This window comes from Melospiza melodia, chromosome 8, assembly GCF_035770615.1.
Source record: "Melospiza melodia melodia isolate bMelMel2 chromosome 8, bMelMel2.pri, whole genome shotgun sequence".
Lineage (NCBI taxonomy): Eukaryota > Metazoa > Chordata > Aves > Passeriformes > Passerellidae > Melospiza > Melospiza melodia.
Genome location: NC_086201.1, coordinates 11,046,786 through 11,062,005, shown reverse-complemented (window position 1 = coordinate 11,062,005; position 15,220 = coordinate 11,046,786). Strand labels below are relative to the sequence as shown.

General features: G+C 42.3%; 1 protein-coding gene across 4 annotated transcripts in view; it reads right to left on the bottom strand.

Moving 5' to 3' along the window:
- The window catches only part of SEMA5B (semaphorin 5B), a 267,003-nt gene that overhangs the window by 6,674 nt on the left and 245,109 nt on the right, over positions 1-15,220 (bottom strand). The window contains exon 25 of one of the 4 annotated variants that reach the window (XM_063161769.1): positions 135-204. The exons of the other annotated variants lie outside the window; for them this stretch is intronic. Coding sequence (XP_063017839.1) covers positions 135-204 — 70 coding nt within the window. The remainder of the gene's footprint in view (positions 1-134; positions 205-15,220) is intronic. 4 annotated transcript variants of the gene reach the window in all.

Genomic DNA, 15,220 nt, shown 5'->3' with positions numbered 1-15,220 from the left:
ACCTCGTCAAAAATGCTCATGGCTCAGCTCCGACCTCATCCAAAATGCTCATGGCTCAGCTTGTGGCTCCCTCTCAAACCAGGTGCCAAACGGTGCCAACCTTTTCCTCTTTGGAAGAGCAGGTGTGCATTTACCTGATCTCCATCTCCATTGGTAGATATCCAGGTTTGGACCCCCCGATATTAAGTGTGTCACTTCTGTAAGCTACAGTATAAGTAACAAATCATGGTCACTTTTGGAAAATCTAAAATTACTTTAAAAAATTTAACAACCACGTAACAATTGTCGGAAACAATAACATAAAAAATTAGAATGACAAATGCCCGTTTTACCAGAAAAATTTAGAAATGATTTTTTCTCCCTCCCCTCTTCCCACCAACAAGCAGATGTCCCCCTCTCCCCAGATTAAAGACCATTGCTATGCCAGCTGTTACCTATGTGCAAGGATAAAATCACACTTTATGTGTATGTGTGCAATAATTCTATGAAACTTTCTCCATCCTCACAGTCATCTGATTTCTATGAATTTTTCTGAGTTACTTTTATCACAATTTTTTCACCTAACCCCTGGCTTAAATTTCTTATGCCTATCTCTGGTCTATGTCACTCCAAAGTGCACCTTTAATGGCTGTTGTGCAGGGAACTCAGTCCTTTGATCTGGGAGTCAACATCAGGCGTGCTGCTACAGCATCCTTATCTTCAGGGAACATTTAATTAACAGCACATTTAAGGGAGTATGAGCATCTCTCCCATCAGGAGCAGAGATGGAGAGGTCTAATGAGCCAGCTAGTCCTGGGCCCTAATGGCTGTTCTGGCACGATCTGATGCTGCTTTAGTGAGGAGCCACTTCACCTCGGTTCCCCCTTGAGACAAACCCCTCCTGCCTGACCCAGCTCAGGGCAAGGTGAGAACTAATTAACTAATGCTTGAATCCATGAACTACCCAGCTCCTTCAGCTTTACTCAACCCACTGAACTTCAGGCAAAGTGGCTCCCTCAGCAAGGTGAGAAATCTCTGCTCTGCCTGAGGGCAGGTGGAAGTTTGTGGGGAAGGCTCTGTCCCCCCCAGCCCCAGCAGTGGGCTCCCTACTGCACAGTCAGGCTTCATCCACATCCCAGCTGTGACCACTGAAAGGATCAGCTACCCTGGGCTCAAAGACAAGACCACAGGCAGTACATTTATCTCCCTGTTTCTTTGTAATCAAATCATTTTACTGCATGGGGAGGGGGAGAGGAGGAGGAAGAAAAGAAAATGTTTTCTTCTAATCAGCAGACTGACAGCTACAGCTACCTTGGGAGCTTACAACTCCCAGTTTCATACAAGATGTTAGAAAGAAAAGCTTTCCTGTGCCAAAGCTACCCTGGCAAAGAAATCTCCCAATTGCTGAACCACCAAATAAGTTTTTCAGAAATAAGCACTGCCTGAAATATCTCATATGAAAACCAGAGGAGACCCAGCCCCCTCCTGGTCTGACTGCAATCTCCCCCTGCCCAGACTCCCTAAATTGATCCCATAGCACAACACTTGTAGGAACCAATGAGAGAATTTGTATAGGCATGCTCTAAGTGACACTTTCAAGAAATGAGAATTTGTGCCCTTCAATATGGAAGTAAAAAAGGAAATGTCATGCTTTGCTCGCAGTCACCCAAAGAAATATTAAAGTAGTGTGGCCAACAGTCTGCAGCTTTGTGCTGGAGGCTGGGGAAGAAGGAAGCCAGCCTCAGTCCTCCAGTGCTTGCTATGCTTCCTTGGGAAATCCAATTAACTGCTCTGCGCCTCCGTGTCTTCTGACCCAGCTTGAGAAAAACAAAGTTTGAGACTCCCTGTAAAAAGGCACTTTTCTAAGTACTACCACCAAGTATTTGGGGGGGTTGCTCTCTGGTGAGCCCCACAGATGTTCACACTGGCTGTACACAATGGCTACTGTTTCCTACTGATGTTCCTAGTCTGGAATACCCACTGCTGGCACCATAACTCCATGGCCACAGCAGGAAGGAAGATGAAGAGGCTGAGTCCCACTGCCACAGTTTCTCTGGACTCTCTTGACTTTCTCTGCTGCAGCATCCAGGCCTTGTCTGGTTGGTTAAGATTCATGGCATGACAGGATTGCCACCTCTGAAACTTAGTGAGATGAAAACCCTGACCTGCAATAGCTCAGGACCATCTTGATATAAGGACAAAGACCTCAGGACTCAACTTCTTTGGCTTTGGGATGGAAAATCTCTATGAGTTTTAACATGTTCCACAGTATTTAAAACTAGCCCATTACAACAGATTTAGCAATTAATTAACATGATTTGCATTTTTCCTTCTCTCTCTTCTTATGTTCTTGTAGTACTTACTTAAGAAAAACACCTCAACCGGTCATTTGCTCTTTTTGGTTTTATTTTGGATGGAGGGTTTATATCTTAAGTAAATACCTCATAAAATGGCTTAGTGGAATTTATAATACAATTAGCCACAAATAATTTGTCTCTGGAAATGCTGCAGTGGCAGTACTGTCCTAAATCAGCATGATCAATGTGCACTGCTTTAACATTTCCCCCCACAAACTTATTGTCTGTCTCATTTTAATAAACAGATGATTAGGTTCCTTGGCACTAGAAATTGGTTGATATTTTGGAGAAGGGAAATTAGGCAGCAGTGAAATTTAGAGATGTACACAGACACACTCATGCATTCCCTGCAGGAGAAGAGGCTGCAGTTAAATCTCTCTGGGTCGACTCCTGTGCTGCTTTACTCAGAGTTTTAACCCCTGCTCTCATCCCACAGCTCTTCACAGTGACACTACAGAGATGGCAAACAACTTTCCCTTTGGAAGGCATTTCCTCATTGCTGTGTGGGTTATGCCATTGAGAACAGAGCCTCCTGACAGCCTGAACTCACTGCAGTTCCTGTGGGATGGGATCGTCCTGCTGCACCCATGGATGCTCCCAGCAATACTGATCAGTCCCAACAGGAAAGGCAAGAGTTGTCACCAAAGTTGTCACCAGCTCATCACAAAACCCAACACAGACCAGACCCTGGCTCCCAGCCCAACTCCTGCCAGTGTCTCATCCCCTCAGCCCCCCTGAGCCAGGTCCTCAGTATGACCAGGGCCAAGAAGTGCTTCCTGAAGACAATGCCCAGCATGTCCTCCTGGAAAGGACAGTCCTTTGGTGCTTTTGCAGGGACTTGGCAGTGGCTGCAGCAGCAAAGCTGACTGAAGCAGCCCAGCCTGCACTAGAGCTCACCAGAGGTTTCAGGGAAGGAAAAGAGAGAGACTTGCCTTTGCAACCTGAGCCCTCCTGCACCCTCCAGGGCAATAGACCTGTCAGTCATCTCAGCACCTCCAGGCCCTTCCAATGACACTTTTCCTGACACTCAACCTGTATCTTCCTCTTATTGTCTGCTTCCTCCCATATCAAACACTACTGACTGCCCTTGCCAGCAACTACAAGCTTTTACAACTGTCTGCTCAGTAAGCAGAAAGAACCAAAAGCCTGATCAATGCTTACTGCTGCAAATTAGTTTTGACAAAATCTCCGTGCCATACACTTGATGTATTCCAAACACCAAGGAAAATGCATTTCAGGCCCTCATTTTGGTCCTATCCTGCCTTGAGAAGAAAGAAGCGTCTGGTATTTGTGCAAGCATAATATTCCATGTAAAAAGTGAGGCCAGACTGAGCTAATATGAAAACCTGTGGATGCACTTAGGAAAAGTACTCCATTTCACTAACAATTATTTCTTTTACCTGCTTCCTCCCTCACAGTATGAGCCATGACATCCTGGCATAGCTGATACAATTTGTTTCTTTTGGTCTGTTCACCACTAACCTCAGTTCAAGGGCCTGTTAGCAGAAGGAAAGCGCCCAGCACGCTCTAACAAGCCAAGTGGATCACTCAAAAGCAAGCCCAACTTAACTGCTTTCTTTAAATGACACCTTACACAGCCTTTAGGCTGCATTGGCATATGACTGATATAATTTGAAAAAATATTTGACCCAGGAACTCTGCTTTGTCAAGCAGGAATGTTTTCATATGGACTACAATGGTTATGGCTTTAACAGACTGTAAAAGAGCAGCAGCTTGCTCCCTTATATGTGATATGTCAACTAACCAAGAGATCCAGTCTTGTTGTTGGTGAATCGCATGTCCGTGCCAAGCACAGCAGAATCCTGAGTAATTCAATATTTATGGAATTATATGAACAATCTGATCACTCATGCAAGTGTGCAGTTAGAAGTGGAGGAGTCTGAGGGGAAGGGTCACACCATAGGCAGAGCATTCACAGGCTGCTTCTCCCAGTTCCTGCCCAGTGTTGGGTGTGTTAAACATGACTCTGTTGTACCACATGCATACATTTAACTTTGTTCAGCTTTCTCCATTGATATTTTTAGCCTAGGTCATCATTCAGATTTTCCATTTGTTCATTTTCCTCCAGCAAGACCTTGCCACTAGTTCCCCAAATTCTACCTCTGCTCCAAATCATTAAGTCATTATCCACTGACCTACTTGCTTACATTCTCCCAGATGTATCAAAACATCTTTACACATAACAGTATGGGACTTCCAGTACTACTCAACTCCCATCCCACAGCTGCAAGTATAAGCTGTGTAAACATTTCTTACACACATAAACAGATCAAATGTTTCAATTTCCAATATGAAGTCATGAAAATTTCAAAACTTGATTTAAAAAGTAGATGGGCATCTCCCCACTCACAATTAAAAGGAAGCCCATATATTTTTGAAAAGTTAAGTGAAAATGATACTTCTAAAAGCTTCTGATACTCGTACAACTAATACTAAAATTAGGGCCATAATGTAGTTCCCACAGGGTAACATATGATGGCAAGATTTCCTTAATCTGCTCATGTAGAAAGCACTCAGCTTTTCAGAGCTCAGCATTCTCTGTGAGCTCCAGATCCTTCTATTTTGGGAGTTGTGGAGGAAGAGTCAGCAAGTTTCCCAGGAGTTTTGTAGGTTAATCTTCACCAGCTATGCAGCACCAGAATCCCAGTGAAGTCAGTAAGCAAGGACAATATCCCCCAGCCTCACAGCTCCTCCACTATTTCTCTGTAAACAGGTATAATTTCACTTCTTCTACCTCCCACCCATGACATTTTCCTCTTTAGAAAGGTAAAAAAGAAAAAAAGTGGGGGAACTTCCCTGGGCAGCTTCAAACATTTTTTTTTCAGTTTTTATGGTTACCACCACTTTAGCCTTTGGAGAGGCTGAACAATGCAGTGCACACCTTTCCATGGCTCATCAGAGACACGCTGCCTGTGCCATGGCTGCACAGCTTTAGGTTTCCACCTTGGAATTTTGTTTGCAATGTTGAACGTCCCAGCGCACTACAGAGAAATCTTCCCCTTTCCTTCACCCCAGGATGAGTGCAGGCATGAAGGAACCAGGGGCAAGAACTTCAATCACTGCTAACCCTGATCATCCACTGTGAACACAGCAGAAGGTCTAAAATCAGGGTCCAGGGAGCAGACAGCAACTTTGTAGCCAATCCATTCCTCTTAGTAAATCCAAATGAAGCCCTTGTGCATCCCTCGTCCTTCCGCTGCAGAAATGAAGGAAAACACTCCTGCTGAACTCAGCCACACAATTATCCCTAAAAGAATTGAGGCAGCCTTTCCAACTTTCCTAACAGCATCCAACAGACCTCCTGTAGGAACAGTGGGATGGCCATTACGCCCCCTCATTCCCCAGAAAAACGGAGGGATAAGGGAATTGTGCAATGATGTAATGAAACCAAGATCCAACATTTAGGTTCTTTTGTACTCCTTTTAAGCCATTTGCTTCTTGCAGTGAAATCAGATTGAACAAAATGCCTTTTTGATGCAGATCAGCTGTTCCATGGAGCTAGACATGCCTCCTTGTTAAAGGATGTTACTTTTTGCTTTGTTGGAACATTAGCCAAATGACTCAGGGCTGTGGAAATATATTAATATTATGAAACATTTACCAAAGCTTGTACATCTCTGGAAGTACCAGGGCAGAGATCTTGGAATTATAATTAATCAGTAAATTTGGGCATAATTAGCATAATAATTACATTTCAACAAAATAAACCATACAACTAAAATAACCTCTTTTGGCAATAACTGAGAAAATACATGACGTCTGGCCCACCCACATGCTCCCTTTCTTCTGATCAACTGGATGCCACAATACTGCTGTGCCTCTTGAGCTAAGAATTACAAATAACCCTGGAAAGATGGAAAGTTGCCAGGAAGACCTTATGAGACCCATGTATTTTCTCCAAGCTAGGAGTGATTTTTAGGACTTGAATGACTCCTCTTTCTGATATTTCTTTAAAATTTGCTTAGTGTCTTATGCCAAGAAAACTATCTCACCTGATGCTTTTATAAAATCTCTTAAGCTCTGCCTACATGGAGTCAAAGGAAGCAGTGGCCAGGGTTTATGTATTGAGTTTTTTCCTGATGAATTCAATAAGGCTGTTTGCAGGATTTACAGTGAAGTGTAGATGTACAGATGAGGAACCTATTTTCTATATAAGAAGGTTATTCATCTCAAAAAGAGATACAAAAAAATCCCACTGGGACACTAAACTTATGATTGCATTTTCTTTTTGGATGGAAGCTTACCATATTTTTAGACTGGAGATTCTTTGTTCACTGTTATTGGTAAATAAATTAAACAACCCCCAAATGACAGCAGCATCTGTAGATGTGCTCAGGTTGACAATAGAACTAACATCCAATTATCAGAAAATGAATAGCTAAAGTTATTTATAGCTGTTTGAAAATAGCTATTTTATCCTTGCACTTAGGAGGGAGTGAAGTTATATTACTGCCATTGTAAACTTATAAAACCCTTCAGAGCTGGCAGCATAAAGGACCATTGTCAGAAGGATGCTTTGGCACATCTCTGACTTCAAGCACATGAGTAAGATGGCAAAACAAACTGCATGTAATAGTAAGGCAAACTGAAGTATTTTTCTGAACTGGAAACTGAAGTCTGAGGAGGTCATGGAAATCTTCCCACTGGCAAGTGCAGGTGTCTAGCCTAAAGCTTGCAATTTAGCCCCAGCTTGCCTATGATTTGGGGGTGGCAACACCCATTACGTGGTGTCCAGACACAAAAGAGGAATTCAAGGCTGCCCCAACTGCTTCCCAATATAGCTGATGCACAGGATATAGCAGACATGATCTCAGCTGTGTGGGAAGGTGCAAACTGTCTCCTCATTGCACTCCTTGCCTTGGTGAATGCCCTTCCTGGGTGCCCCACGCACACAGAGTGTTACTAGAGAGGCTCAGCATCCTCCAGTACTCAGACAAATTCACCAGAGGCATAATCACAGCCCTTTAAAACTGACATTAATCACTGGGTGCAGGTTTGGAGCACTGGGCTGTACTGGGCTCCAGCTGATGGCAACTAGTCTGGGGCTGTCTGGGGGCACAGCTCCCACTGCCCTGCTGCTCTCATACTGAAGCAAGCAGCTTTGAGGCCTCAGAGCTGCTTATTCACCAGCACAAGTAATGCAGCCTCGTGCCAGCCCACAGTGCTGCATTTAGACTGAGAATTGCAAAGGTGTAACTGCAGTGGTGAAAAAAGAAGTAATAAAAATAAAAGTAAAAACTGGGCCCAATTTGCCATCTGCTAACTCCATTCAGTCTCTTATAGTCTTACTGCTTTCCAAATTCTCCCACCCTCTAAATAGCTGCTTCTTGATTATTTTCCTCAGGATTGCTTTATTTTCTCCCCATGTTGCCTCTCACCTTGTTATTTCCTCTGTAACCTCCTCAGGTCATTTTCCATTAGTCCTCTACCAGTGGCTGTTTTTTTGACACACCTCCCAGTTTAATATCTACTGCTCATTTAATTAACACACCGACTGCACTCTCTCCAAGGTCGTTAATGAAGATATTAAATAAAGCCAAACCTTGCATTACTGCTTGCAGCGTCCCAAACAACTCCTCCCCATAGCCCTGTTTGTTCCCATCAACAATTGCCCAATGTTCACAGTCCATTAGCCAGGTTTCAATCTCTACAGCAGCCTTCCTGTCCAAGCCAATTTCTATTTACACATCACAAGATTATTTAAGACACCAATACCACCCTCTTTGCTTTAGATGTATGGACGAGTGAAGCTACATTTTTAACCAGCTGAGAATCTGCAGCTCTAACTCTGTGCAAAAAGTGATTATGTTTGATTTCTCCCTGCTCAGCATTAGGTCTTGGCTCAGCTGTCAGCTCAGCTGAACCACCTTTCATTTCATCAGGGTATGTGATATGTTGCCTCTCAAATATTAATTCAGGTCTTCCTACATATTAATACTGACACAGATTTGTTTCAATGAGTTTCCACTGCTGTAAGTGAAAGCACTGTTGAGTCAATCCCATTTGTTTCTCCTGGTTTCACTCTCTAGTATAGCCCTGGCTGCCAAATTTTACAGACAGAGCAGGATTTAACACCCCATTGATATGCTTGGTTGAATGGGGAAGGCCTGGGCTTTTTCTAGCGATTGTGGGCCCGTATGCTCACAGATGCTCTGTCTGATCCCCAAATCCAACTGACATTTCCCACACAGACTTACTCATGCTACTTGTGGGACTTCAGTGCATTGCACTTCTGTAGCTTAACAGTGACTCAATTAGCAGGGCAGAAATGAGCCTGCTTTCTCACTAACACTTTTGTATTACCTTTGCAATTCATGGCACTGGGGGTTTGCCTAAGGTCCCTGATATTTATAAAGGTAATTGGAGTTGTTCATTAGCTGGTTCTCAGAGACTCTGGGATAGAGTCCATCTAGATTCATTCACCCACAGATTTTCAGTTCTTTCCTGTATTCACATGCTTTGTGCCAAATCTCAGGCAATATTAGAGCTGACTCAACGAGGATTCCCCCAGCTCTATGGGAGTGCAGGCAGAATTACTCCTGCTTCCCCTAGGCCAAACCTCTCGTGTATATATAAATGATGCACCAGGGAAAGTGGCTGTGCCTGTAGTGTTTCCCCAGGCTGTGCAGCTCATGCTGTGGCAGCAGCCAGTGAATCCTGAGCAGCCCTGAGCTCTCAATGATTCTTCAGGACTGTGCAGTCATGGTCAAGAAAAAAAAAGCTCAAGTATTCCATCAGTCCTCACTCAAGAGCTGCCAAACACTGGAAACTGAGCTCTAGTCCTGAATACTGACACAGCTATCTTTATTTTGTATGCATGTAGCTCAATTTCTTTATAACTCTACTTAAGAATCCATTAATTGCAAGTGGAACTGTTTAAGAAGAATAGCAAGGCAGCTCATCTCCAAGTGTAGCACAAAGGTTATATGTTTTCTGATATTGATTGTTTGTCTAATATTATCTTCTCCCTTTACTCTAGCTCCCTGCCTCTTTCATGGCTCCCTTTAAAGTCTTCGGCAAACACATAATTAATTCCTCCTGCACATCTTGGTGGCACTGAGGATTTCCTGGTTCAGCTAATACACATAACACTTCTAGCCAGAGCTTTGATAAAGAGGAGAGAATCACCCCAAGCACTTGGATCAAGGGAGAACCATTAACTTCTAGCAAATGAGGAAAGGGTATATTTGAAATATTCCACTGCTGACCAGTAGAGGGAACTCATGTAAGTAAGCAGCAGCAAGTCCAGTGCAATTTTGTTATGCCCATTCCTGTAGTTCTTCAATTAATTATTCTTCCAGCACAGCTGGGTGGGTGCAGGCTTGTGCATGTCAACCTCAGAGAAATTAGGAAAGGGGAAAATTGCAAGAAAAAGGTAATATCAGTCATTAGATCAATTAGTGTAGCCGGAAAAATCAGATAAGCTTTAGAACACATCTGTCTGTCTTCAGTTCTGAAACAGCAGCTTACATGCTCAAAAACCTGCCAGATTTTCCAGCTACACTCATTGATCTAATTAAAAACAAACCGAAACTTGTCTGCCTACAAACAGATTATCACAGCTGCAGTAATACTTCTCCAAAGAAAGGCTCATGTGAGCATCCCTGATGATCGAGTTTGTGAGAAGGCAGAGCATGGACCATATCCCTAACCTGGCTGTAGAGGAGATGTGCCTGGTTGTAAAGGGGGAGCAGAGAAGGCTGAGTTAACAAACAGAAAAACGTGACAGGATACTGTGAAACATCTACCCACAGTGTCAAAACTTCTTAACATGGCTTAAAAACAAAAAGTCATCTTAAAAGCCAGACTCTCTTAAAAATGGTAGGGAAAAGGGAACAGTGAGGATTCCCACCCTACAGGGAGCAGCAACACCCTGTGAAGCAGCAAGGGTTTGCATGAAAAACAGATGGAGCAGGGACTCAATTCCCATCGGGGGACTGCTGCGAGCATCTGCTTAGTATCCCAGAGGGAGCAGGAGCAAGGTAGCACTCCGATGTGAACTGGCGCCCTCCCCTACTCTGAAATACTTTATCTACGGGAGCGCGCTATCTGTGAGTCACACACAGCGCCCGCTGAGCCCCTGCTGCCAGGGGCTGGGGACAGCACCGGGAGAGGCACATCCCTGCCTGGGCACAATCACCAGGACAGCCACACCTCCAGGCATGCTTGACTGCTCAATTTGACTCGAGCCAATGATATAAAGGGAGAAAAGACACTAATAGATTTTGACTGAGACGCACCACTTAATCCTTTTTTCCCCATCAGTAAGCTCTCTTGCTTTCCCTTCATAGTAGGCATTATGCAAATCAAGAGTCCCCTGAAGTGATATTTGCAACTGCAGGATCATACAAGAAAGGGCACAATGCTTCTTTGCCAATCCAACCCCCTGCCCCTACTATTCTATTTCAAATAATACTATACTCATGGTAAGTACTAAAAATATGTACTCTACCATTCAAGCACTTAATGTTCTTAAATGCCACTTTGTTCAAGGGAAATGGCCTTTGTTAAACATGCAATTCACTGGGAACAGAATTTATATTTCAATCTGATTTACTATATCTATACATATATATATGGCTTTTTCCCCCCAGCTGATTACATCAGCTAACACCATGCAGCTAAAGCAAATACTTCAGGGACACTGTTGATAACTTCTTGAGAACACTGGGTATCATCAGCTACTGCTTTATATGTGAACATTACAGCCACTTCCTGGGGCTTGAACGATTCAGTGAAAGGGTCACTGGGAAAAGAAAAAAGCTTATATCACAGTGCTATCAATGTATGTGCTGTGATCACCAAAAATAAATGGGTTGGCCAATTTTAGTTGAAGTAACAACACATCAAATTAACTGCAGGACACTGAAACAAAGTTTTCCATGGAGAAGCAAACATTCTCAAAGACCAAGGCTGACTTTGACAAACATTCCTCTAGGGCACTTGACAGCAGTTTAAATAGCTTTAACTTAAACCACTGGCTGCCTCCTCTCTATAAAAAAGGTGTGATTTTCAGCAGCAATGAAAATGACCATCACCACGAGAGAGACATTTAAAATCCATACAGAGATTCACTTTCCTATACCCTAAGAACTACTATTTTTTTCACAGAATAAAATTGCAGACTATTCTGAACTGGAAGGGACCCACAAGGATCATCCTGTCCATCTCTCAAGAGAATGGCCCATACAGAATAACCTTGGCATTATTAGCACCATGCTCAAACCAACTAACTAATCTTTTTGCTAATTTTTGCAAGGTTGAAAGCCACACCAAGCATGCAGTGTGTTATTCTATTCAGAAGGATTAATCTTCCAAAGACAGAATTGGTTTCTGTGTCTCAGCTCTCCTTGTTAGTATTTTATTGCCATGAATTATTTGGGATTAGTAATGAAGTGTGGATCACAGGGCCCGGAGTCCTTCACAGGGGGTGTCTGCTCTGCATTCTGTCATTTGTTTCCCAACAGCATTGTTCTCACTTCATTAGAAAATATTCATTGCAGCTTCTAACTTATACAGTCCAAGTGATCTACTGATTATTCCCCCCATTTTCTGGTAACTGCATCTATATTTGCTGTATAATTTTAGGCAAGTGCAGGACTCACAGTTCTACTAAAGTTAATGTGTATTGTTCTAATGTCCTAGAAAAGTCAGATATCAAGCAATACATCAAACACTTAGTTTCCCTCTTTCATTGCCATATCCTGCAATCTCACCTCATCTTTTCCCACAATAAATTTAATCCTTGACATAAATGACTGTTTTGCTTCAGTGTTTGGCCCTAAGTTCCTACAGCAGCAGTGCTGATGCCAGAGAAGATGCAATGCTCAGGTGCTTCCTCAGCTTATTTGAGGCATCAGCACAGAGAGTTTTACTGCGTGACTCATGACTAAAGCTGTGTGGAAGGAAGGAAGGACAGAGGGAGGTCTGTCCAGCACAATCGCAAAGCAAATCTGCAGAATCATCATCAAAACCATCCTGCAACTTACGTTTCTCACTGATCCCATCTGGCCAGATCCAAAGGCCATTGGATTTTGGATCTGGCCCAATATGCAGACGCCTTTGTCCAAATCCCTTGTAGAATAAAATGTTGGCTCCCTTTATTGGCAGAGGATTTAGCAATAGGAAGAAGTTCAGTCCAAACCCTTTCTCCATGTGTGGCTGTTCCAAGAGATCCTAATTCACAAGGGCTCAATCTTGACCCTACATCCTCCTGCTTCTACTGCAGGATCATCTGGCTTTCCATCAGCACAGCTGTGCTAAGTAACTCACACAAGGCATGGAGCAGCTGAAGCAAGATGTTAAATAGAAGATCTCCTCACTGCTTTGATAGGCAGTTATTATATAATTGGCGTGGAAGTACTGGGAAGGTTGTAGGTGGTTCTGTAACCCATCATGCCAAAATGTGAAGAGCAGATAATTTTTATTTCATTATGCTTTTGTTCTGCACAGTCTTCAATATTGTCAGAGTGTTGTTTGAACTTCAACCAATTAATGAAACATGAACTGCTTATTAGGTGACCCAAAAGGTCTCTCCCCTACGATTTGTGAATACCAAATCAAAATCAACGTGTTGCTGGTAAATGCATATGCATGAAATCTTTCAAGGCATCCTGGCTAAAATAGCTAATAATAAACCTCACATCATTCTTGAGAAAGCAGAACAGGAAGGGAAAAGGAGCCAACAAAAATAAAACATGCTTCTGCAAAACACTGCCTATGCAAGTTAGCATCAGCTACATGATCAATAGGTCACCCATTATGTATGGTATTTACATCTGATCTGCATTACTGCAGTGCTGTGCTGGACTGGCCAACAAGGCTCATATCAGCTAGCACTTCCTTCATTAAAATCTGCCTTCATATAAAATTTACCTTGATTTATGAGTTTGCATTCAGTGCTGTACATTTGAATGTAACACTGCCAAACTTTCTACAGTGTTCACCTGCTGGTTGTAGAGCAGAGATATTTCAAGATGAAAACAAACTAAAGATGGTTGCAGAAGGCTTGTTATTATCAAAGAATGGAAAATAATAAACTTGTGCATATGGCCAGCCTTCTGCTACCATAATGTCACTATGTATTATCATTTTTTGTTACTGAAAAGTAGACTCCACACCCTCTATTTCCTTAATCCTGAATTTATTAACTCTTTCACACAGATACACACACATACAATTATTCTTTTGCTTTCATTAAAAAATGTTGAGGGTGGTTTCCTTTGTATCTGCTGAAGACAAACTTATTTGGGTTTAGAATCTGGAACCTCAGGTCCTTGCACTTTCTTTCAAATGTACACATTTCAAATTCAGATAAGCCCACACCCAAGCTCAGTCCAGCCCTCCTTATCAGGAAGGTGAATTCTAGCTTCTCCATCATTTTAATGTTAATTCTGTGGCATCACAATAAAACTACACATGCTCCTTGAAGGCATGAAAAATCTCCCTGCTAACCCTTAAAAAAAATCTGTCAGTTATTCCTAAATATAAACCTGGCTAATAACAAGTTCCATAAGTAATTACACAGCACAGAGCACACAGAGCCTTTCCTTTTACTTCATTAATGCTATATGCTTCAAGGGAACACTGAGGAGTGGCAGATTTGTAGTATGAAATGAGAAATTTTCAGCCAAGAGCTTAGGAAAGGAGGGGCAATAGAGAAGGTGAGCAGAAGGAAATACTCAGCAGGAATGGAGAAAAAGAGGCCTCACTTGACAAATAGATTTTACCCTTTCTGTAAATCTCTTTGCCTCATTCACCACTCTGAAGTGTATGACTTTGAGTTCTTCTCAGCAAGTAGCCCCTTGCTCCTAAACATTTAGCTTTGGTCTGTCCAATGACTGCAGATTTATGCACTTGAACTCTTTCACTTCCTAACATTCTGTAAATAAGCCCCATCTGGTCTATCTCTCCTTGTGTCCAAGTCCCTTCTCCCCGAATGTAAGTCATACAGTCTCAGTTAGCTAATGCCTCCCTTTAAATAAACCAGACTTTTCAAACCTTGATCTAATGCCTAAGCTCTTTATGTCCCTCGAAAGAAGACTCTAACAGCTGCTCACTGTTACTATACACTAGATCAAGTATTCAGAGATGGATCTATCAAAGAGGTCAACTCCCTCCTGACACCACATTAACTAATCTGCTGCTATTTTAAACTTTGCTTAGCTTTGTTATTACTTCTACTTCACTGCACCACTTGACATAGACATAGTGCATTTCATAACCCATTTACCCAATTGATCAAGATCGTTCTGTGAACAACCTCATCCTTCTAAATTTTAACCATTCTGCCTATTTTAGCATCATCTGATAACATATGATAGCACAGTATGAATCATGAAGAAAATGTTAACATAAATCCAGCCCTCTAACTACCTGCTTTTGGCCACAAAACCAGATTTGTGTCTTTTCTTTATTGTTTGCCATATAAGAAACAAGGGAATACTCTTGCTCATTTTTTAATTTCTGCAAGCCTTTTTAATCTGGGTCTTCCTATTGACTTTGCCACAACAGCTCCCCTAACTGAAAGGATTACTTGGAAGTTTGATGCTTCCAAGATCAAGTCCCTGTTCTTTACCTGTCTTAATAATTTATTACTGAACCTGCATATGCAGAGTGTCTAGAATAATGCATCCCATGAAACTTTGTTAAAAGTCTCTGAAAATCCCAATATGTCTGCTGCTTCCCTCCTATCTAGATCAATATTTATTTAATTTAAAAAAGGAATCCAATTTGCTTGACATGATTTACTTTCCACAAATCTATGCTGACTTGCATTATGATGCTGGACTCTTATTAAACTGTATGCAACTGTAGCCTTAAGCTTGCTAGCAAATGTGGTTTTGAGACTGCATTTATAGGCA